The sequence below is a fragment of the Lytechinus variegatus genome, chromosome 2, assembly GCF_018143015.1.
Source record: "Lytechinus variegatus isolate NC3 chromosome 2, Lvar_3.0, whole genome shotgun sequence".
Lineage (NCBI taxonomy): Eukaryota > Metazoa > Echinodermata > Echinoidea > Temnopleuroida > Toxopneustidae > Lytechinus > Lytechinus variegatus.
Genome location: NC_054741.1, coordinates 75,369,444 through 75,391,794, shown reverse-complemented (window position 1 = coordinate 75,391,794; position 22,351 = coordinate 75,369,444). Strand labels below are relative to the sequence as shown.

The 22,351-nt window shown below is 38.0% G+C and overlaps 1 protein-coding gene across 2 annotated transcripts; it reads right to left on the bottom strand.

Moving 5' to 3' along the window:
• Window positions 1-371: 371 nt before the first annotated feature.
• LOC121409032 (DNA repair and recombination protein RAD54B-like) lies at window positions 372-22,100 on the bottom strand. 2 transcript variants are annotated; one of them, XM_041600817.1, is made up of 5 exons: window positions 21,917-21,997; window positions 7,617-8,250; window positions 6,239-6,282; window positions 5,660-5,714; window positions 372-1,078 (listed from the first exon to the last, which is right to left on the bottom strand). In XM_041600817.1, exons 2-5 carry the CDS (start codon window positions 8,225-8,227, stop codon window positions 928-930), a joined length of 861 nt encoding a protein of 286 aa, XP_041456751.1. In that variant the 5' UTR covers window positions 8,228-8,250; window positions 21,917-21,997; the 3' UTR covers window positions 372-927. The 2 variants fall into 2 exon arrangements, with proteins under 2 accessions (XP_041456751.1, XP_041456750.1); XM_041600816.1 differs by lacking the exon at window positions 21,917-21,997 and adding an exon at window positions 22,008-22,100 and having other exon boundaries at window positions 374-1,078.
• Window positions 22,101-22,351: the final 251 nt, after the last annotated feature.

The window sequence follows — 22,351 nt, the reverse complement described above, 5'->3', positions numbered from 1 at the left end:
TTAATCCAATAAAGTCTCAAACAGGGCAGATGCATTTAGTTATGCAAACCCTTTTGTTTGAGGAGTCTGAATATGGATCCTAAAGGCCTTCACTAGGACTAGTGTGTGGAAGACCCCTCTTAAAAAGTTGAAACAACATCCCCCCCCCCCCCCCTTGGCTTTATAATGGAAACCCGTCAGTTTACTTTTTGCAACAGCTTTTAAAAACAAAATGTTGCTCTTCTTTCATATTTTTTTTTTTTACTTTTTTCCTTTACTCTCTCTCTTTTTCTTTTCCTCTTATGTTTAGATATTTCTTTTTCTTTGCTTTTTTTTGCTTCATATTCTTTTGTTTCACATATTTTTTCTTGCCTTTATGTTTTCTTTCCCTTTTTTCATCTTTTCTTTACCTCTTCTTTACAAGTTTCATTTGTGCTAGACTAGTCTCCAGACCCATTTTTTATTAAACTTTCAATCAGGGACAGTGCCTGCAGACTAGGACCTACCCCGTCAGTCAATCTGTAGTCTGCAAACATAAACTCTGATTGAAACTTTAATCAGCAAGTTGCTCTTGACACAAGCCTAGCAACCAACAAAAAAACAACTTGTTCAATGCTGATGTCACATTGAGATATATGTTTCAATTTTTCATTTTTATGTTGTAAAATCGATATAAGAATTCATCTTTTCAGAGAGACTATCAAACTGACTCCATGAAATTCCCCCAAATTAGGTTCAAAATATTATTCCCATTTAGTAAACCTTTTAGCCACAAAGAGATCTTTTTTAAAAAAATACTCCTGCAGCAAGGTCAAGATTATGCTCACTATCATAGATCAATCTCCTTGCATTCAAGTCATTCAAACTAATAAACAATATTTTTCATTTCGGTGTTTTGTTACAAGCACAAAGGACACTAATTATGTAAAAAGTACATTTCAAGTGCCATTACAGTAACAAACAGCAACACTTAACTCCTAGAGCAAGGCTAAGATTAGACTGATATCTTACCTCAATTTCCTTGCCGCCCACACATAACGTGTGACCTTCCTCCATGCTTTCCAGCTCAGATGGTCTGTATCCACTACCTTTACCTATCCTATGAAAAAAACACATACAAAGAAATTCATTAATTGTTGATACAAAGAGAAGATTCTGCAAATATGGCATGCTAATTTAATAGGTTTAAATGGAATACACCTCCAATTAGCAGGAATGTATTTCACCAAGGAACCTAATACACCTATAATATTTCCTTGAATTTATTATACATAGTATCAAATTATGCTTTAACCAAAATTAATAGGAGAGTAAAAAAAATAAGAATAAGCTATAATGGATCAAATTATTAGATAAAAACTTGCCCACTAAATAATCATAAATCCTTCAAAATTACCCTTGAGACATTTGAAAATTACATTTTACTCATTCAGGTAAGACAGCACAGCTTGATCTTTTCAACGCAAAAAATAGGCAACCCCTGTAAGATAATTTTGTTCAACACTATTAAAGGACAAGTCCACCCCAACAAAAACTTGATTTGAATAAAAAGAGAAAAATTCAACAGGCATAACACTGAAAATTTCATCAAAATCGGATGTAAAATAAGAAAGTTATGACATTTCAAAGTTTCGCTTCATTTCATAAAAACAGTTACATGAACGAGCCAGCTACATCCAAATGAGAGAGTCGATGATGTCATTCACTCACTATTTCTTTTGTTTTTTTATTGTTTGAAATATGAAATATTTTTATTTTCTCGTCATTGTCATGTGAAATGAAGTTTCATTCCTCCCTGAACAGGTGGAATTCCATTATTTTAACATTTTGTGCTTCAGGCAAGGAGGTCCTAATCGTCAAATTCGTAAAAATTGAAATATTGTATAATTCAAACAATAAAAAAACAAAAGAAATAGTGAGTGAGTGACATCATCGACTCTCTCATTTGGATGTAACTGGCTCGTTCATATAACTATTTTGTTAAAAATAAGCGAAACTTTGAAATGTCATAACTTTCTTATTTTACATCCGATTTTGATGACATTTTCAGCATTGTGCTTGTCTGATTTTTCTCTATTGATTAAAACCAACATTTTTCTGAGGTGGACTTGACCTTTAAGTTATTTTATTTTAAAATGTGGCAATTACAGGTCAGGTTTTTGGATGAAAACATGCCCACTGCTTTCAAACAAGATACCAAAAATTGTTAGCAGTGAAAATCTTTTAGTGTCTCATCAATACATTTGACGGATAAATTTTTATTCAAATTAAAATCAAGATAATACATTTTTATTACACTCTCAATATGGTTCAAGCATGTACAATTCAGGCATGCATGTATATCAAGAGAAAAAGAGTGATATTTTCACATCATAATAGAATAAGTCCATTATTGTTGATGCTAAGAGTAATGAACTTTGCCATCCACCACACATCATTCCTTGAAACAATCAACCTCCCCAGGATTCAGCATTCCTTAAGAAATATAACAACAAATATGCCAGCATTTCTTTCTATCCTTCATATTCATGCCGACATAAACTCTAACACATGGCTGTAAATTGCTTCAGCCAATCAACCATGAATACCAGCATTTCTATCTCTGTCTGGAGTCTGGATGCAATAAGTATCCTATCAAACCTATGTAACACCAGGGCCCAATCCATAAAAGTTACTACCACGTAAACCTTATCATATAAAGCATTATAAAGTTGATAAATTTGATATTAGAAATTCCTCTGATGCGGCAAAGAGAAAGAAATTATAATGTATACTACCATGTTAACAAGTTTACAGCCAATCAAAATCCAGGATTTCAAGTAAGTAATCATTGGATGGCAAATTAACAAACATATTCACTCTTATGCAATGGGTCTAGGATTGTAAATGGGCAATGTATGTCTATGGTGTAAAGCAGAATTGTAGGGGTTTTGCATTCTATGAACTTTTTCTGAAAAAAAAAATGTTTTAATAATCGTACAATCATAAAGAAAATGTAACAACATCCACATGACTACAGGGAACAAAGATTGGAATGTAAAGGCAATTCAGTATTGCGATATAATGAGCAATTTTCCATAGGTACCTTTTATCATTTTCTTTGACCTAATAATCAAAATATTTAATTTTGAGACCACTCATCCCTGAAATATCCATGCATTTAAGTCCTGTTTAAAGTTGATTCACAATTTTTTTTCAATTATGAGAATAAGGAGAAGGTGGAAAGACCCATATTTAGTTAGGAATAGAAACAACATCTCTCCAATAATGCGTTTGACAATTGACTGTTGCAGGTAACTTAACATTGCATGATTTCATTTCTTCTAAGGATATAAGCACAGGTTGTACAAAGATGACTAATCAAATTGTAAGTTTATTTGCTTACAATTACAAGATGTTTTAAAAGAAACAACTCTTTAACACAGCAAAGTACCCTTGCAAATCATATAGTTGGGTATTAACACACAGACCTCTCTGATTTTTTTTTTCAAGTGCTGGAGATGTGCAAATTTGAAGATCATCTTTGTTTACCCTATGAAACTAGAATATCATTGAACCTATTGTTTAGATTTAATTGTAATCACATATCATACTCTACGGGTATCAATACATGCATGCATTTATACAACCAATTCATTTTTCAGTGATAAAATATTTTTCTGAAATAATGCTAGTTCCAGCATAAAACTTAATGCCAAATTTATGTTGGATGAAAGTAGATATATTCTCAAGCATGCGCAATCAAAATGAATGTTGTCATCTTGCCAAATTAGATTTTTTCAAAATACAAATTTATTGAAACTTTTTGGGACCATTGCTCCTAAAATTGTGGCTATTTATCTTGACATTTGCCAAGAGTAGGTAGAACATGGTGCTCTAGTGGAATTTCGGACCTGTTCGCTATCATTAAAGGGGTAGTTCACCCTGAGGAAAAGTTTTAGCATAAATAGAAGAAAAATAATAAAACAAGTGGAATGCTTCTGGCAGTCACACCTGCATCACGCGATTCAATATAGCAGCAGTGCTGATTTTGAAACTCCTATAACTCGCACAAGATGTTCAGTGATACTTGGTTACTCTTATGTTCAAGTTTCATGAATCAGATCCATAAACTTTCAAAGTTATGATGGTAATTCAACAGATACCCCATTATGGCCAGAGTTCATTGACCTTTGACCTTGGTCATGTGCACTAAAATGCACACAGGATGTTCAGTGATACTTGATTACTCTTATGTCCAAGTTTCATGAATCAGATCCATAAACTTTCAAAGTTATGATGGTAATTCAACAGATACCCCCAATTCGGCCAAAATTCATTGATCCTAAATGACCTTTGACCTTGGTCATGTCACATGAAACCCATGCAGGATCTTCAGTGATACTTGACTAACCTTATGTCCAAGTTTCATGAACTAGGTCCATATATTTTTGAAGTTATGATGACATTTCAAAAACTTAACCTTCGGTTAAGATTTGATGCTGACGCAGTCGTCGCGGCCATCGAAAAAGCGGCGCCTATAGTCTCACTCTGCTGATGTTGATTCCCCAAACATGGTCTAAGTTCATTGACGCTAAATGACCTTTGACCTTGGTTTTGTGACATGAAACTCAGCCAGGATGTTCAGTAATACTTGATTAACCTTATGGCCAAGTTCTTGAACTAGGTCCATATACTTTCTAAGTTATGCTGTCTTTTCAAAAACTTAACCTTCGGTTAAGATTTGATGCTGACGCAGTCGCCGCTGCCATCGAAAAAGCGGCGCCTATAGTCTCACTCTGCTATGCAGGTGAGACAAAATATTGAAAAAAGGTTTGAGGAAAAAGATTAACAAAGTTATTAGAATTTTAAGTTTTGAATTTGTGATGTCACAAATGAGCAGCTGCCCCATATATTATGTAATACAAAATGCATGAATTTCATTTTTTTAATAGTTCCTGGTGAATTATTTTTGTTTTCTATTCATGATTGGGTGTGAAATGATTTGTCTTTTCATATACAAAAGGTACAGTATAAACCATTTTCAATTTCTTTAGAAAATGACATTTCATTGATTTTTTTTACCATTTACTATGTAGGAATGCTGCTCGCATATGACATCTTAAATCAAATAATTAATATTCTAATAACTTTTTAATTCGTTGATGGATTTTTCTCAAACCTTCAGCAATATTTTTCTATATTTCCTCTGATATATTTTAAACTAAACTTTTTTGTCAGGGTGAACTTCACCTTTAAAATTCTGGAGATTTAATAAGATGATAAAATTGATATCTTACTTGTGAGATGCATATTTGGTGTGTGAAATTGATTAATCAAAGGAAAACAAAAACTAGCTGTCTTCATATACGCAAAGACCTGTGTTTGGCCACAGACCTTATAACCCAAAATATAATTAGATTCCTGTTGCGATAAGCTAAGTCAATAAAGCCCCTTTCACAATTGGTGTTGCCAATGCTTACAACCGTTGCGATTGTGTGCAACATATGTTGTGACCAAATGATCACAAACGATCGCACAAGCAAATGTGAAAGCTCCTTAATAAAACAATCAATTTTAACCATTTGAATGAACATTACTGTCCATGAGATTATTCATGAAAATGTGTCCTACAGTCAATCAATGACTGTGCTAGGATCCAAACTACCATGAGTATTTTAAATCTTGTTGGAGAACTTACTCCTTCCCTTCTACATCCAGTAGGGTCACGGATCTGCCTTTAGTAATCAGGAGAGCTGATAATTGAAATAAGAAACATAACATTTCAGCATGATTATAAATGTAATATCTAGTACCATCACATGACATTAAAAACATAAAAGATAAGAGATTCAAAGGAATCTAACATGTACAGACAATAATATGATCACTCATTTCTTTTTCTTTCTGTCTCCACAAGAAGTTAAAAAAAAAACATGAAAATCTATACAAACAGTACAGCTCCAAGTCCTATCAACTTTCTCAATATCTATCATGTTCATCAGATATTACAATAAAAGATCACTATCTACCATGAAATTCTAGAAGGCTAATAAAAGTTAATTGGTCAGGGCACAGGCTTTTACCTTGAAATGTCTACAAACAATAGGTGAATGTAATATTGAATAAAAAAAATCCAAAGTCATTCTTATCATTAAAATATAGTAAAGAATATAAAATAATTTCCCCCTTTAACAATACATATCTGTATATAGTCACTGGTTGTAATCTTTGTAAAAACTTATTCTAGAATTTTGTCCTAATTATTTTACAAACTTACCATCTCCTTCCCACTTCTTGTGCTTTTTCTTTGAAAGTTTACACCTGCAAAACAAGCAAAAATATACAAATAAAGAACAAGCAAATTTATATTCCATTAATTGAAAGGTGACAAACATGTGTTGTATTTTTTCTTTCTGAAATTACTTTTGGTTTACTTCTGAACCCTAAATAGCTTGGAATATTTTGGTAGATTTTAAATCCCGAAGGTGCCTCCTACATGTAGGGCCCCCTTTAATGATCTCAGCAAAAAATATGTCAATTCGTATGCATAATTTATGCATGAAATCAAAATTCTGTTCAAAATCAAGAAATGAAGGTCCAGGGGAGAGTTTCATGAAAGGAATTTGGACGTTTTATCCAACAAGTCCTGTTTTATCCGACAGATACCATAGAAAGAATGCTTCTCAGCCAATCAAAATCAAGGAAAGTTGTCGGGTATCACAACTTGTCTGACAGAAATTTTGATGAAACGCTCCCCAGATATCATAATTTGGGGTCAACACACTCATTGTGTCCTTCTATGTAAATGTAACATAAACACAAGTGGAACATCTCTGGCAGTCTCCCCTGCATTACACATTTCAATAAAGCAGCAGTGCTGACTTTGAAAACAACTAGGATTAGTAATTTTTCAGGAAACACCATTCATTTCATAATAAAATGTTCATTTGATTGACCTCAAATGACTTCGTTCAAATTATCTGACCCTTATACAAGATGATTGGTGATCCCCCCCCCCCAAGTTTCATTAAATAAATCTATTTACTTTGTAAGTTATGATGACATTTCAAAAACTTTACCTTGGTTTTATGATTTCAATATTAATACCACAACAACATGGTCTCAGTTCATTGACCCTAAATGACCTTTTAATTCTATCATGTGACCTGAAACTTATGTAAAATTATCAGTTATACTTTGTTTTTTTTTCCAAGTTTCATGAAAAAGCATATTTACAATAAAAGTTATGAAAAAAACTTAACCTTTATTTAAATGTTGACAACATCAACTTCTGCTATGCAGGGTAGAAAAGAAAGTATTTTCCTATGTATTTTATTAAAATACAAATTTCTTTTGCTAGTCCTTTTTCATGTTTTTGTTTTGATCTCAAAAGCTGTGTGTGACTTCAAAGAAAAAGTCAGGTGGGATTACATAACTTATATCAATTTCACTGCACATTTTGCACTTTAACAAAGTATGCTTTCCTTTCTCATATCATTCCCACTTCATAGATCTCAACTCAAGAGGGCACTATGACAATTTAGGGAAGGTACATCCTCTCTTCCAGAGTAATTTTATGCAAAAACAGAAAAGCAGGAATTAAGATGCTACTGCTTAATTTTTAAATTACAATAACAGAGATTCCAATCTCTTACCACATAACACTGTAATAATGACGCTTTGGTCCATCATCATCTTCTATTTCTTTCCTGGGTGGTTTGACGGCTGGTGTAGTCTGTTTGACCATGAATGGTTTTCTCTGCATCAAACTGCTCTTGTGAAGGAGATGCTGGGGTCTGGTTCCAGTAGAGCTTTCTCCTGCAAGGGCTGACCCATGCATGTCATGAGTCAAATGTCCAGCATCGGTAGAACCAAGCTCATGGATATCAGTTTGACCATGTCCTTGACCTTCACCAATGTCTGTCCCATCTGATTCCAGTTTTGCAACAGTACTACACGAGGCATTCTCTGCATGGTCTCTTGATTCTTGTTTGTCATTACTTTCCTTAGCATCAACTAGTTGAATAGAACTTACTGATTCTACTGCTTCAGCTGATCGCTCTTTATTTTTGTTTATATTAGCTACATTGCCATGAGCAGGTTGTTGAGTTCTGGGTAGACTTTGAGAGGCAGAATGGGTTGTGTGTTGACTTGGTAATGCTAGAGGAGTATTCAGGGGTACAGTGTTGTTAGAACGAAATGGAGGGTTGAACCTTGGTCTCTTAGGTGCCAGACCCTGCTGGGATGGTGCAGCCGAACGTCTCATAATAGCATCATCTCTGCTCTTATCTGCAAAGATTTCAAAACAAAATGAATAAATATTCTATCAAGGATCTAATTAGGAAATAAATCAACATCAATTGGTACATTTTCTTCAGGTCTTTGCTTTCATTTCATTTCATTCATATTTATCTGCCATTTTTACAGGTTTCTTTAATACTAGACTGTGGGATGGACAAGGAAAATGTCTCTAGTTTTTCATTTCCGTGGGGCGGCAAATGCAACCACGGTTCTTGGACATGATAATATGTAAAATATTATGAGTGAATACATGCAACATGTTGCCATCGCTAAATTCTGCTCCTGACCTCAAAATTAAAATAATAATATGCGAAATCGTACCATTGATTCGACTGGAAATTCCGCCATTCACCCCATGTGTTAAGGACTTCCGCGAACGCGCGCAAGCGTATACAATGCATATAACCTCGTTCGCGTTTATTTTTTATTCGTTGTAGAATCTACGATGGCGGATAAGATGTCGTCGTCTTCGTCGTGTTTTGACAGCGAAAATGACGATTTACCAATAGCAAATATATGCTACATGCACGTCTTACCCAAGGAAAGAGGGCCAGTTAATTTCTTTCAAGTAAAATCACTTTTTCATGACAATCTAACTGTTCTTCTTTCATTCCTTTTCCAGTTTTCACTTTTTAAGTTTTTTTCTTAGTTCCCTTTCCCCCTTCCTCTTTTTTCCCCTTTCTTTCTCCCCCTTTTCTTCTTTTCCCTTATTTTCTAATTTCCTGATGAACTCCGCCAGGGGGGACAGCTTGCAAACTTCTCTGCTGCACGAATAGCTATTTTTATTCTGAAGTCCCAGGTAGTCTACACCAACGAATGCAGCAAAGGCTTAAATTTGTTCTAGCTCTTCACTTGAAAGAAATTTACTGGCCCTCTTTCCTTGGGTAAGACGTGCATGTAGCATATATTTGCTATTGGTAAATCGTCATTTTCGCTGTCAAAACACGACGAAGACGACGACATCTTATCCGCCATCGTATATTCTACAACGAATAAAAAATAAACGCGAACGAGGTTACATGCATTGTACACGCTTGCGCGCGTTCGCGGAAGTCCTTAACACACGGGGTGAATGGCGGAATTTCCAGTCGAATCAATGGTACGATTTCGCATATTATCATTTTAATTTTGAGGTCAGGAGCAGAATTTAGCGATGGCAACATGTTGCATGTATTCACTCATAATATTTTACATATTATCATGTCCAAGAACCGTGGTTGCATTTGCCGCCCCACGGAAAGTCACAATTTTAGCGACCATCCCACAGTCTATACAGCAAATGGTGTTGAACAGAAGTCAATCCCAGAGAGGAAAATGCAAAAATTATTCCACCTTGCTGTAGACATTATGGTAGCATATGGTAGAAATATTATACAAATATTCAATCTTATTACATGAGCATGCAAGTTGAAGGAATCTATTCAACTCCTCTTCACATCATTGAATAGATTGCATCAACTTGCATCAAATGTAATATTCGAATGGTCGCATGAATGACAAAATATTGAATATTCATTTTATACGACACTTGTAGACATAGTCTTCAGACCTTCATTTTTGAGGAGCGCGATCGCGCCGGCGTTCCTACCGCACTCCTTAAAAAAAGTAAGGAGAGCAAAAAATCGCGCTCCTCAAAAAAAAAAAATTGCTAAAATTTCACATCTTTAAATCCATGAAATGGCCTTCTTTTTTCCATAATTCCTTGAAATTACTTTGATTTAGTTGAAATCTATCAGAAATATGAAGCATATTCATCTCTTTCCCCGACTCTGATTTTAATTTAATCTCGGTAAATATTGCAGTCCCATGTAGTCCCATACCGGGTATGTAGATTTTCATGGCAACACCATGGAAGTCTACATGTGGGACTACAATATTTACCGAGGTAAGTTCAAATCAGAGTCGGGAAAGTGGTGAATATTCTTCATTTTTCTGATAGTACTTAACTAATTCAAAGTAATTTCAAGGAATTATGGAAAAAAGAAGGCCATTTCATGGATTTAAAGATGCAAAATGTGAAATTTTAGCAATTTTTTTTTCTCAATTTTTTTTTTTAGCAGGAGCGCGTACGACATCTTGTAAACGTATTGACGTGACCCAGGCCTAGTTTCACCACAGATTAATTAATAGCTAACACAGCTATTGCATATATATACAATGTCAATGTTAAGAAAAATCTACAATCTATCATACATGTATTGTAATGAATTGATTTGAGCTCCTCACACAGAGCGATTCTGAGGAGCTCAATTGAGCTCCTCAAAAAAATAAGGAGAGCGATTTATTGAGCTCCACGAAATTATAAACGTGAAGGTCTGAGTCTTGACCAAAATTAAAATAGATCGAAAGTATTAGGCCTATGAAGGAACAAGGTTAGGAGTAAAGATCTACTCTTTATCCTTTTATTTTGATATATATTATTTTATCTGCACATGGTGTAGGCCCATGTAGTGCAGAGATGCTTGTATGCACATGCAGTACTTGTGGAGGTGCAGTTAAGGAGCTATTGCACTTGATTGAACATGCAATACTATTGCATCATTTGTATGGCCGGCTCTCTTGCAGCAACAGTTGACTATTGCATCGGTGACACTGTCATGTTTCGGCATGCTATAGCTGATTCATCTGAAAGTCATGCGACGCACATTCATCTAATCAGCTGTCAGGGATCGATCTATGTGTTGCATAACATGCAGTGGTGGTGATTCTCCTCTACACCGGGTCTCCTACCCGAGGGACAAGTGTTTTTCAGTGTAACATAGTCTTCATCTATGGAACAGGGGGAGGCATTAACACACAATGCATGCTTCAGTCATCCTCCCGGTAAGAACTGAACCCACAACCTCTGGTTAAACAGGCAGACGCTTTATTGACAGAGCCAACTTCGCTCTCAAATTTGATTTTTTTTTTCTAATTTCCCTAATTATAATAAACAAATGGAACACTCCTGGCAGTCTCACCTGCATCTAGCAATTCAATATAGAAGCAGTGCTGAATTTGGAAACATTAAACAAGAATTACAAGATGAATGTTTTTTAAATATGAGAAAAAATACATTCATAAATTGTTAATAATCCTGAAATCATTGACCTTGAATAAGGAAATTATAATTCATTTCCTGACATGTGATTACCATCTTATGATTGAATAGTTTTTTTTATACTGAACAAGAAAACAATTCCTATCTAAGTTGATATGAAACAAAAGCAACATAGCGACATGAATCAAGATGACGATATAACTGGTAGTGGTAAAGAATTTTATCAGGATGACGATTATTCAAGATGCCAATTTACAATGACTAACAAAAGGATCGTGTATGACTACATTTTAATCACCATTTGAAAGGAATCAGTGCTAACCGCACTTAGGGCCTTAAGGCACGAAATTTCTTAATTTATTTTTTATGTAATTTCTCAACAAAACTGTGATATCCATGTGCAAAAAAAAACTAGGTTGCCGCAGAAGGTCAGATCTACCGTAGACCAAATGCTTCGGTCTCTGTTATGTTGGTTGTTCCGCTAAACTCTGTTGGCTCCACTCACCAAATACCGGACTATAAACTCGTGGATTAACCGCACCCCCAACTTTGGACTAAAAGAAAAAAAATCCTTCTCACGTTTACATGCATATTTGAGGTACAAAGAAACAAAAACTAACTTAGAGATTTCAAAGTATCCAAAGAGATTACCGGTTTGCGGAAATCTGCTGTTCTTGATCAATTCATTTACAAATGTTAGCAAGAAAGAAAGGTCCCAACAATATTGGCAACTTACACACTCACTCACCTCACAGTCACAGTGTACACACAGCACTGCCGTTCTTGTACATTGCAAACTACGATACGGTACCAGTACATCTTATCAAATTATGATCTGTGTCTTTTCCGGAGTAGGAGGAAGAAACATTCACATTTCTTGCATCACAACCTCACAATCACTTTCAGAATTTGTCTAGCATTTGATGTCTTAGCATGAATTTTGGATACGGGATTACAGCAAGGTTCAAGAAACAAAGAAATTGGCATTTTTTCCAGTTGTTTTTATGGCTTCGTGCCGTATCTCCCGTGCATGGTGTACTTGGTATCTTATGAAAAGCAATCGGGAAAGAAAAAAAAGCAAGCGCAAAACGGGACTTTGGATGAATAACGCCAGCTTAAGTTGCACTATAACCACAATACAACGCAAGCTCTTAGCTCACTCAACTCTTGCTCGGCTGTGACAAAATATTACCAAGTATGCTTGGCCTCTCTTTGAACTTAGCCAGGGAACTTTGCTTAGAGCTTTAAATCGAGAATAAAGTCTAAAATAGTGTCATGAAGGTGGATGCGTTTGTTATGGACAGTATTTGAATAAGATCGTAATAATCGCTTCCCATTACCCGCGGCTCATACCCTATAAACGACATTGCCCTGGGCGGCTACACCCGGCCACTCGATGTGTTGTGAACTGGCAGATGTCTTACATGTTCGGGAGGGGTTACGACGGGCTGGCTTAGACCCGTCACCGTGGATAAAACGCACCCCCCGACTTTTGCTTCTCTCCCGCCGAGAAAAGGTGCGGTTAAGAGACCGTTACTTACGGTACAGAGACCGAAGTTCTAACTCGATCTGAACAGGGGACTCAATGGCCGTATGTTTATCTATTAAGTTCGGATAAAACAAGGAAGTGAAGTTGTGCGACAACCAAAATAAGTCACTGTTTTTTCTCCATTTAAGTTTATTTTTCCCCGTTTTGGTGCATTTTAGGCTATTAACAGGAAAAATAAAATTAATAAAAGGGGAAAAAACTGACTTAGTTCGACTGTCTCGCAACTTCACTTCCCTGTTTTATCAGAGCTTAATACATAAACATATGGCCATTGAGTCCCTGTACAGATCGAGCTAGAACTTTGCCAGTCTTCGGTCTCTGTATTTTGTGAGTGGAGCCAACGGAGTTCCACGGAACATTAACAGAGACCGAAGCTTTTTGGTCTTTGACACTCATTCAATGAACAAGGTTATGATATAACCTTGTTCTCAGTTATATCTCCATGTGTGGCAAAATAAGGGTGGTAATGTTTGGCTAATTTTCTCTTTTTCTTTGGGGCAAATGCTTGATTTTTTTACACTGACAATTTCCACTACACCTATTATTCTTACAACTTAGCTCTTATTCAAATTTGATTCTTTAAATTATTTTTTTCTTAATTAAAAATAGAGATCAAAAAATGAAAATTTTCTTGCCATATTACTTTTCACCAGTAGAGGGCGTACACAAAAATATGCCCAAAATTCAAGTTTTTGAGCGCTCTGGTGAATACAAAAAATTATTCCCAAGTTACTAATGAAAAATAAATTGCAACTGTATGGAAATTAGTAGTTTTGGTCACAAAAGTGATATTTAAATGATTTTTTAAAGTGTGTGCCCTGTACAACATTGGCATGCCATAGTCCTACCTGTACTCCCCACAGGCAGGGTGGTAGCAGTGAACAAGTGGTCTTTGATAATATCATTCAGCTTTATCATTCACTCTCTAACTTACCAACACAACAGTACTGTCAGTAAACCATGAGCGACACAAACACCACACTTGAACTGAAACCTCAGCCTCAGTTTACAATCACCTAAAGAGAGTGCATCGCCTGAGTATTCAGTGAGCTATTTCAGAAATTGCGCATGTCCGACTCGTGAGTCTAGCATGCCATAGGCATATTATATATTATAGGCAGTGTATACAGCCACACGCGTGTGTCTTTACCATCCAGCCACACGCGTGTGTCTTTACCATCCAGCCACACGCGTGTGGTTATATCCAGAACACCTATCTGTGTATACCGCCCCCGGGGGGGCCACTTACATTGACGAGTGGATACCATGCGCGACCAAAAAAACACGTAAAAAGGATGTCCTTTTCACTATAGGGCACGTTACGTACGTAACGTGAAAAGGGTGTCAAAAACACAAAAATAATGAAAAAAGGGTATCTATTTCGCTAGTAAAATTACGTGTTTAGGGTCGAATTAGCGTGGATGATAAAACAAAATTAAAATGTTTTATAAAGGATGTCCTTTTTGCCCCAACACTACGTGTTTAGAGTCCGATTTGCGCGAGGTGTAGAAGGTGGGGGTCGTACTAAACCAAATAAGGTAAAGCCGACAACCAAAGGACCCGTAACAATAAAACATTCCTGTACTTGTTTAGGGGTTCATTTCAGGGAATATTTGCCAAGAGTATCGTTTTGTTTCCAATACTTGTTAAGGGTAGGGTTTCACACGCCAATACTTGTTAAGGGGTGCATTTTCAGAATATGGAAATTACGTGTTTAGGGTGCTTTTCGAGACCCCATGGTCGCGCATGGTATCCACTCGTGAATGGAATGGAAGCCGCCAGTAATAACAGTAAAACACGTATGTAGGTCTGACCGTCTATATCACGATCAAAATAACCTCATTTCTTCATTAAATTCTTACATTCTAAACCCCTTTATCCTTAGATCGTTTCAATTTCATTCTCACCATCTTGTAAGGATTGTCACTGTTATTGTCAACCGATACCGAGATGATCGTCTGCGTGATCGGGGTTGGGGGCGATTGCAAAATGGAAGCTTCTCGCCAAGTGACTTACCGTGATCTTCAGAGATTAATGTTGCTAGATTAAAGGTGTTTTCGTTTTAATTCCTGTCTGATTTCTGGTTATTCCTGTCTGTACTTTTGGATCCCCTTATAGTGGCGCTGCGAGCAGGGTCATTGTGCTATGGAATCGAAGAAATCTAAGGGTTTTCCTGCCTGAAAATGCTACGTGCCGTACCTTGCAAGTGAGTTAACCGCTCCACGAAATTTATGTGTGCCCATGTATTGTTTTGTGTGTGAGCTGCCCTATATACATGTAGTGAATTCGCATTTGATACGGCATGAATTTGATGCTGTTTTTTTTTGGAGTAGTTGAGAATTTAATAGTGGAAAATGACATGTCAAAGACAGATAAGTTTCTGAAAATTCAGTTCAGGATTGAGTTTGTCATTTTGTAGTGTATGTTTCAGCTCAGACTCAGTTCGATTGGGATGGCTTTCCCGAATACAGAGTAGTCGATACAGAAATTAGTTCATGGTCTGAATCTCAAGCTTGGTTGGCTGAGTGAGGTTGTCCTCGCTATTCTTGTTGTTGATTGGGTTTGACAGTTGAACTTGAAGTGGATGTTCATGGAATTTAAGGCCATTTTCATTGATCTATGTGTGACCGATGGTCGTTGGACTCTTGTATTAATAGGCCCTGGAAACAAAAAAAAATCTAAATGAATTTGTAAAAAAATAAAAAAAAAATAAATAAATAAATGAATAAATAAAAAAAAAGAAATAAATAAATGAAATCAAGCGGGAAAATAAATTATTAAATGTAGATCTAGCCTAGTGTTAATGAATAAATAAATGAACAAGGAGATAGACCTTGAATGAAATAGAAAAGGAATAGGCTGCAAGTAATTAAGAAACGCGAAATACATGTAAACCTTCCATCAAGGTGTTGGCTCATTAAATAGTAATAATAATAAAAAAATAAAAGTAGGTCCAATAATAATAAATAATAGTAATAATAAAAAGACCATCAATTATAAGTAAACATACTTGAACATGACAGACCGATCAGCGTACCTCAGCTGGTTCACTGCCGAGCACATAGCACATTTGTGTGAACTAAATCACATAGATATCAGTAGTGTCAAAACTAAACAAGAACGTATTGCATGCTTGTGCGATCTGCCAAAACTGGTTGAGGATGAGCCTCAAGGTGCTGGTGTGGGTATGCAAGACCTCTTGGAGGTCATGAAGCACATGGAGAAGTCCCATTATCAGGAAACTGAAAAACTTTGCCAATCTCTACTGTCAGCTGCACTCAAAAGTTCTGTACAAACTGATCCACCCTTGAAGGGACTACATCAGCTAAGTAGTGATGATGATATTGTGTGCTACCTGAGCACATTTGAGCGACTTGTCCTCCAGACAGGAAAGCCTAAGAGTGATTGGCCAAGATTGTTAGAACCATACCTTACGGGACGGGCCCAACAGGCTTTCCATGCCCTCAGTGCAAAGGAGCAAGAGGACTATGATGAGGTTGTTCTAGCAATCAAGAGGCGCTACCACCTCACCCCTGAGGCATATCGCATAAAGTTTAAAACTGAACATAAGAAAACAAGTGAGACATATGAAGAATTTGCAAATAAATTGCAAGATTACTTCTTAAAATGGATAGAGGTACCCAACAAAATGGTAGAGATGCCCGAAGTTGGAAGGGGATTGAATTTGATTATGATTGACCAGTTTCTAGAAAGGGTGTCAGATGAGGTGCTGCGACTGAAACTGAGAGAAATTCAAGCCACATCTCTTATTGTTCTAGCTCGCAAGGCAGATGAGTTGGTTATTCAGAGAGGAGCGAATGTTTCAAATTCTGGTTCTGGAGGTGACTCCTCCACACGGAGACGGGCAGGTACAGGCAATGCATCAACCGGGCGTAGGTACTTTAATGGTCCTTGTTATCGGTGTGGTCAGCTCGGGCACAGGATTGCTAACTGTCCTGTACCCCCAGGAGTCGAGCCTCAACACTTGGCTGCACAAGGCCCAGATCAGATATCACCACAGAGATGCAATTTTATCTCATGGAACAAAGGTGATGTAACAACAGCAGAGGTTGTTATTGAAGGTCCAGCTGACAAAGTCACAAAGACTAGAGCCCTGTTGGACTCAGGATCAGCAGTGTCCTTGATTACCTCTGATCTGTGTAATGACCTAGGTGTGCAGCTTGTAAGTGAATCAGATGGAGTGTTAGGAATGATAAATGAGACTGAGTTAGTGCCTGAAGGTTTAGCGTCTCTCCAAGTTGGTCTAGGAGGCAGCAGTGCAAACGTTGTTTTTCATGTAGTTAACAAACTGCCAGTACCTGTTCTACTAGGTGTAGATTTTGCCGAAAAGGTGAAGCTTGTCATCGATTTTGGAAGTGGTAGTTTTAGCACCAGTAGCACTGCAGCCGATGAACGGCCAGTCAAGTTTTCCTTGGATGGAGTAACTGATGTGTCACCGGTCAGAGACGAAACTGACGGTCATTCTGGAGCTAAAGGGAAGTTAGAAAAGCTTGATATGAATGAAGTAGAGCAAGAGAAGTTAAATCAGATTTTCCTGGATTTTCCGGATGTATTTGATGAAGAGCCTGGTCATACAGATGTGGCTACCCACAGAATTGATGTTGGGGAGGCCGCTCCCGTCCGTGCTCATCCCTACAAGCTTAGCCCTGAAAAGAGGCAAGCCCTTGATGAGGAGATAGATAGGCTTCTTCAGCTGGGTAAGATTGAACCCTCTGACTCGCCATGGGCAGCTCCTGTAGTTATGGTCCCAAAGAAGAATGGGAAATATAGGATGTGTGTAGACTACAGGAAATTGAACAAAGTGACAAAGGTTGATGCTTTTCCTATGCCTACCGTTGATGACATTTTGAGCTCCCTGCATGGAGCCTCGGTGTTCTCATCACTAGATCTACGCAGTGGATACTGGCAGATGAGAGTTGAGAGTGAGGATATGGAAAAAACTGCCTTTGTTTGCCATAGGGGTCTTTTTCACTTCAAGGTCCTCCCTTTTGGTGTTGTGAATGGTCCTGCGAGTTTTCAGAGGTTAATGTCTAAGGTACTTGAAGGACTGATAGGCCGTAATTGCTACGTCTACTTAGACGACATTGTGTGCTTTTCTCGTGATGTGGAACAACATCTCTATGACCTTCGCGAGATATTTGGTCGCTTACGTGAAGCTGGACTGACCGTGAATGCTGACAAATGTGAGTTCGCCTGTGGAGAAATGAAATATCTTGGCCATGTTGTCAGTGCAGATGGTCTGAAGATGGATCCTGATAAAGTATCCACCATTGTCAACTATCCCCAGCCAGTGTCAGTTAAGGAATTAGAGAGGTTTCTTGGGATGGTGGGGTGGTATCAGAAATTCATTCCTGGTTTCTCGGATCTCGCTGCACCCCTTAATGAGCTCAAGAAGAAAGGAGTTTCTTGGAATTGGACAGCTGGCTGCGTTAGTGCATTTCAGACTCTGAAGGAAAGACTCCTAACAGAGCCAATATTGGGATATCCTGATGAGTACTACAGGTTTTCTGTACACACCGATGCCAGCGATGTGGGCATTGGTGCGATCCTCACACAATGTCAACAGTCTGGTACGCGAACAATCGCATATGCAAGTCGCTCTCTCTCTGCCGCAGAGAGAAATTACAGTACAACAGAGAAAGAGTGCCTGGCCGTGGTGTGGGCCCTTGAGAAGTGGAGGCCATACGTAGAGGGTAGAGAATGTCGGGTGATAACTGATCACCAAGCTTTGTGCTGGTTGTTCAGAAAGAAAAAACAGAATGGCCGGCTGGCCCGCTGGATCCTGAGGCTTCAGGATTTCAGATTCCAAGTCATATACAGGCCAGGAAAACAACATCATGTGCCAGATGCACTCTCTAGGATCCATAAGGCAGAGGTTGCTCCCATGGTGGGAGTTGTTAGTAAGACTTTCGTTAACAATGATCATGAAAGTCAAGAGGAGGAGTATTGTGCAGCTAGTGATTGTACTATCCCAGATGATAAGGTGGTTGACTGGATAGAATGTGATGATTGTGTTAAGTGGTATCACCAAGTATGTGTTCATATTGACCCACAGGAAGCTAAAGATCTCAAAAGATACTCCTGCCCATCTTGTGCAAATCAGTCACGAATCAGTGAAGGAATTGCAGTTTCCTCGGAATTGACAAAGGCTTCTGTTTTTAGAGCTCAGAGGAATGACCCTATGCTCTTACTAATGATTCAAAGGATTGAGAAGCAGGAGAATAATGGAGATGTGAATCAGACGAGTACGGCTTTCAATTTGAAAGATGGAGTGTTGTATAAGGATGAGTGTTTGGTTATCCCTAAATCACTTCAGAGTGCTGTATTAGCCGAGTGTCATTGCAAGCCCACAGCAGGGCATCTTGGGAGAAGGAAGACTCTTGAAAGGTTGAAGTCCATGAATATTTGGTGGAACGGTATGTCACGATCGGTGAGAAGCTTCATCCGCGGTTGTAAAGTTTGCCTTAAAACCAAACCCTCTTACCAACGACGTCAGGGGAAAATGTTGTCTACTACCTCATTTGGACCATGGGAGAAAGTTGGTGTGGATCTCATGGGGCCTCTCCCAAAGTCATATGCTGGACATGAGTACATCTTGGTGGCTGTCGACCACTTCTCTAAGTTCGTAGAGATTCTACCCTTGAAGTCAGCTAGCAGCCAATCGATGGCTGCTACTCTAGTGAGGGAACTGTTTTGCAGGTATGGACCTCCAAAAGCCTTGTTGCCAGACAACGGTCCCCAGTTCAGGAGCAAGGCTTTGAATGCTGTCTGTGAGTCTTGGGGGATTGAGCAGATCTTCATCACACCCTATCACCCCCAAACCAACTGGGTAGAAAGGGTGAACCGTAACATCAAGGCAATGCTCCAAGCTTACTCTGAAACTGATCATCGCCAATGGGACATTCATCTTGCAGAGTTTGCATTTGCCCTCAACAGCAGTAGCCATGACACTCTTGGGGTGGAACCATCAGTGGTAATGTTTGGACGACGCTTAGCTTCACCTTTGACTAATCGCCTGCAGGTGGAACGAAGCAAGGACATTCCAACACAAGAGGAGATCTCAAACAATCGTCAGAAAATGATCAACAGCTCCAAGCAATATTATGACCAGGGTCGTGATGCGTGCCGCATAGCTGAAGGAGACAAAGTCATGGTTAAGACTTATCCTCTGTCAAATGCAAAGAAAAACTTCACAGCCAAACTGGCGCCTCGGTGGACTGTGCCGTTTCGCATCCAGGAGAAACTGACCCCAGTCAACTTTCTCGTCTGCAATGAAGCCAACAATAAAGTGACACGCATTGTTCATGTTGACCAACTAAAGAGGTGCTAGTTCCTTCAAACTTTGTTTTTCCACTTTTTGAACAGTTTTGTGAGCCGTACAATTCAGTGGGATCATGAACTTATATGTTTGGATCATTTGTTTTCATTACTGGATCAAGAGCAGACTTGAATTGATTTGGATAGCAACCCGTATTTTCCGGATTGGATTTGAACAATGATAGATTTATATTGAAACACTCATATTCAACCACGGACCTTGATCATACCCATGTTTTGCTGGAAAGTTACCTTTGTGAAGTTGTGAACCCTATTAACGACTCAAGATGTCTACCATAAAGTCTTGGACCATTCTAAAAGACAAAAATTCTCATCACATGATGTGATTTCTTCATGCATTTTGTTGAGCTTATTAATGCTGTGCTACTTGTCCAGCTTCAGTTAACTACCTGGACTGTGCTTGTGAATGATATCGTGAAAGATTCATTTTTTATTATAGTATGTATTGGTTGGATTTGCGAATTTACATATGCACCCACACCTTCAAAGGAAAAAAAAAACTGAAACAAAAGGAAAACAAACCCAACAAATTACAGTTTCTTTACGCCAGTGTTTTTCTTTGAAGAATATGGCGTTATAACAATTTGACACTTGTTTGTTTTGTTGTTTTGTATTTAGGACTGTTGCTCTTCGAAGTTTTGAGCACTCTGACACATTAAGCTGTGCTGGTGTTAGCACTTTTGGCTCTTTTTTTTTGGAAAAATTTCTTCTTATATTTTTGTTCGAGCTGTTTTGTGCATAAAAAAAAAAAAAAAAAATACCCAAGGGGTATTTTGGTGTATTTTGGTGGGGGAGAGTGTAAGGATTGTCACTGTTATTGTCAACCGATACCGAGATGATCGTCTGTGTGATCGGGGTCGGGGGCGATTGCAAAATGGAAGCTTCTCGCCAAGTGACTTACCGTGATCTTCAGAGATTAATGTTGCTAGATTAAAGGTGTTTTCGTTTTAATTCCTGTCTGATTTCTGGTTATTCCTGTCTGTACTTTTGGATCCCCTTATAATCTTCTCTCCTTGCTTTTCTTGTCTTGTTACAAACGGTCATCTGTTTAACAGCAAATTCTCTTTTTCTACTTGTGTCGATTCTGGCTTCCTTCGCGGTGGCAGACCCATACAGCGTTAGCGCAGCGCAGTAGTAGACATACACAGTTTGGGTTTACGTTTGGTACGAATTATGAATATTCATAACTTAGTAGGCCCTAGGGCCTAGTACGTCTTGGACGTGCATGCACGAATCCCGAGTTTCGTACGTACGCGCACATAGCCTAGAGTCAGTAGAGAATCGACACAAGTAGAAAAAGTGTGGAAATTTGCTATTTAACAGGCGGCCTTTTGTAACAAGACAAGAAAAGCAAGGAAAGAAGACGGTGAGAATGAAATTGAAACGATTTAAAGAAATCAGAGTGGTTTAGAATGTAAGAAATTAATGAAGAAATGAGGTTATTTTGATCGTGATATAGACCTACATACGCGTTTTACTGTTATTACTGGCGGCGTGTGGCGGTATCCACAGATAGGTGTTCTGGATATAACCACACGCGTGTGGCTGGATGGTAAAGACACATGCGTGTGGCTGCCTATATGATAAGGAAAGAGGTACTCCATTTGGCATTAGCCACTACGAACACAGAGATAAGCACGTGGGACTATAATTAACACGAGTGTTAATAATTTCCATTAAATCTTATCCCGTATCATATGACTTACCAGAATCATAGATTTCCAAGCATTAATGTACACACACTCAGATATAGGCTCCATATCAATGCGTTAAACATATATCACTGATCACACTTACCCTTTTAAATATCGCATTATCGATAAAACTGTGATTTCTTTTTCAATTCCCCGGTTCGGCAGGTCATGGCATGGCATGTTCCATAGTGAGATATAGGGGTGTGTGTACCGTGATACTGGTAATCTCTCACGCGGAAGATGATTTTAATAAAGACTGACATCTCCTCCATAATCTAATAACTTCCTACTATTAATTAGTTTGTAATGTTTTCGGTCAAATTAATTTTCCAATCGTTGTTGCTTATCTTAAGAATAAATATATCATTAAATAAGTGTATGAAAATGTTTGTACCTATGGCTGAGAATGGATCCAACCTCCAATCAACAAAACTTTGAGCGAATCGA

What these genes read in the sequence shown, in the direction of transcription:
- LOC121409032 (XM_041600816.1), bottom strand. Translation starts at nt 8,227, where the DNA reads ATGAGACGTTCGGCTGCACCATCCCAGCAGGGTCTGGCACCTAAGAGA. An exon ending in CATTATTACAGTGTTATGTG is followed by an intron (nt 6,283 to 7,616) that starts GTAAGAGATTGG and finishes CTTGTTTTGCAG; the next exon opens with GTGTAAACTTTCAAAGAAAA. An exon ending in CTGGATGTAGAAGGGAAGGA is followed by an intron (nt 1,079 to 5,659) that starts GTAAGTTCTCCA and finishes TTTTTTTCATAG; the next exon opens with GATAGGTAAAGGTAGTGGAT.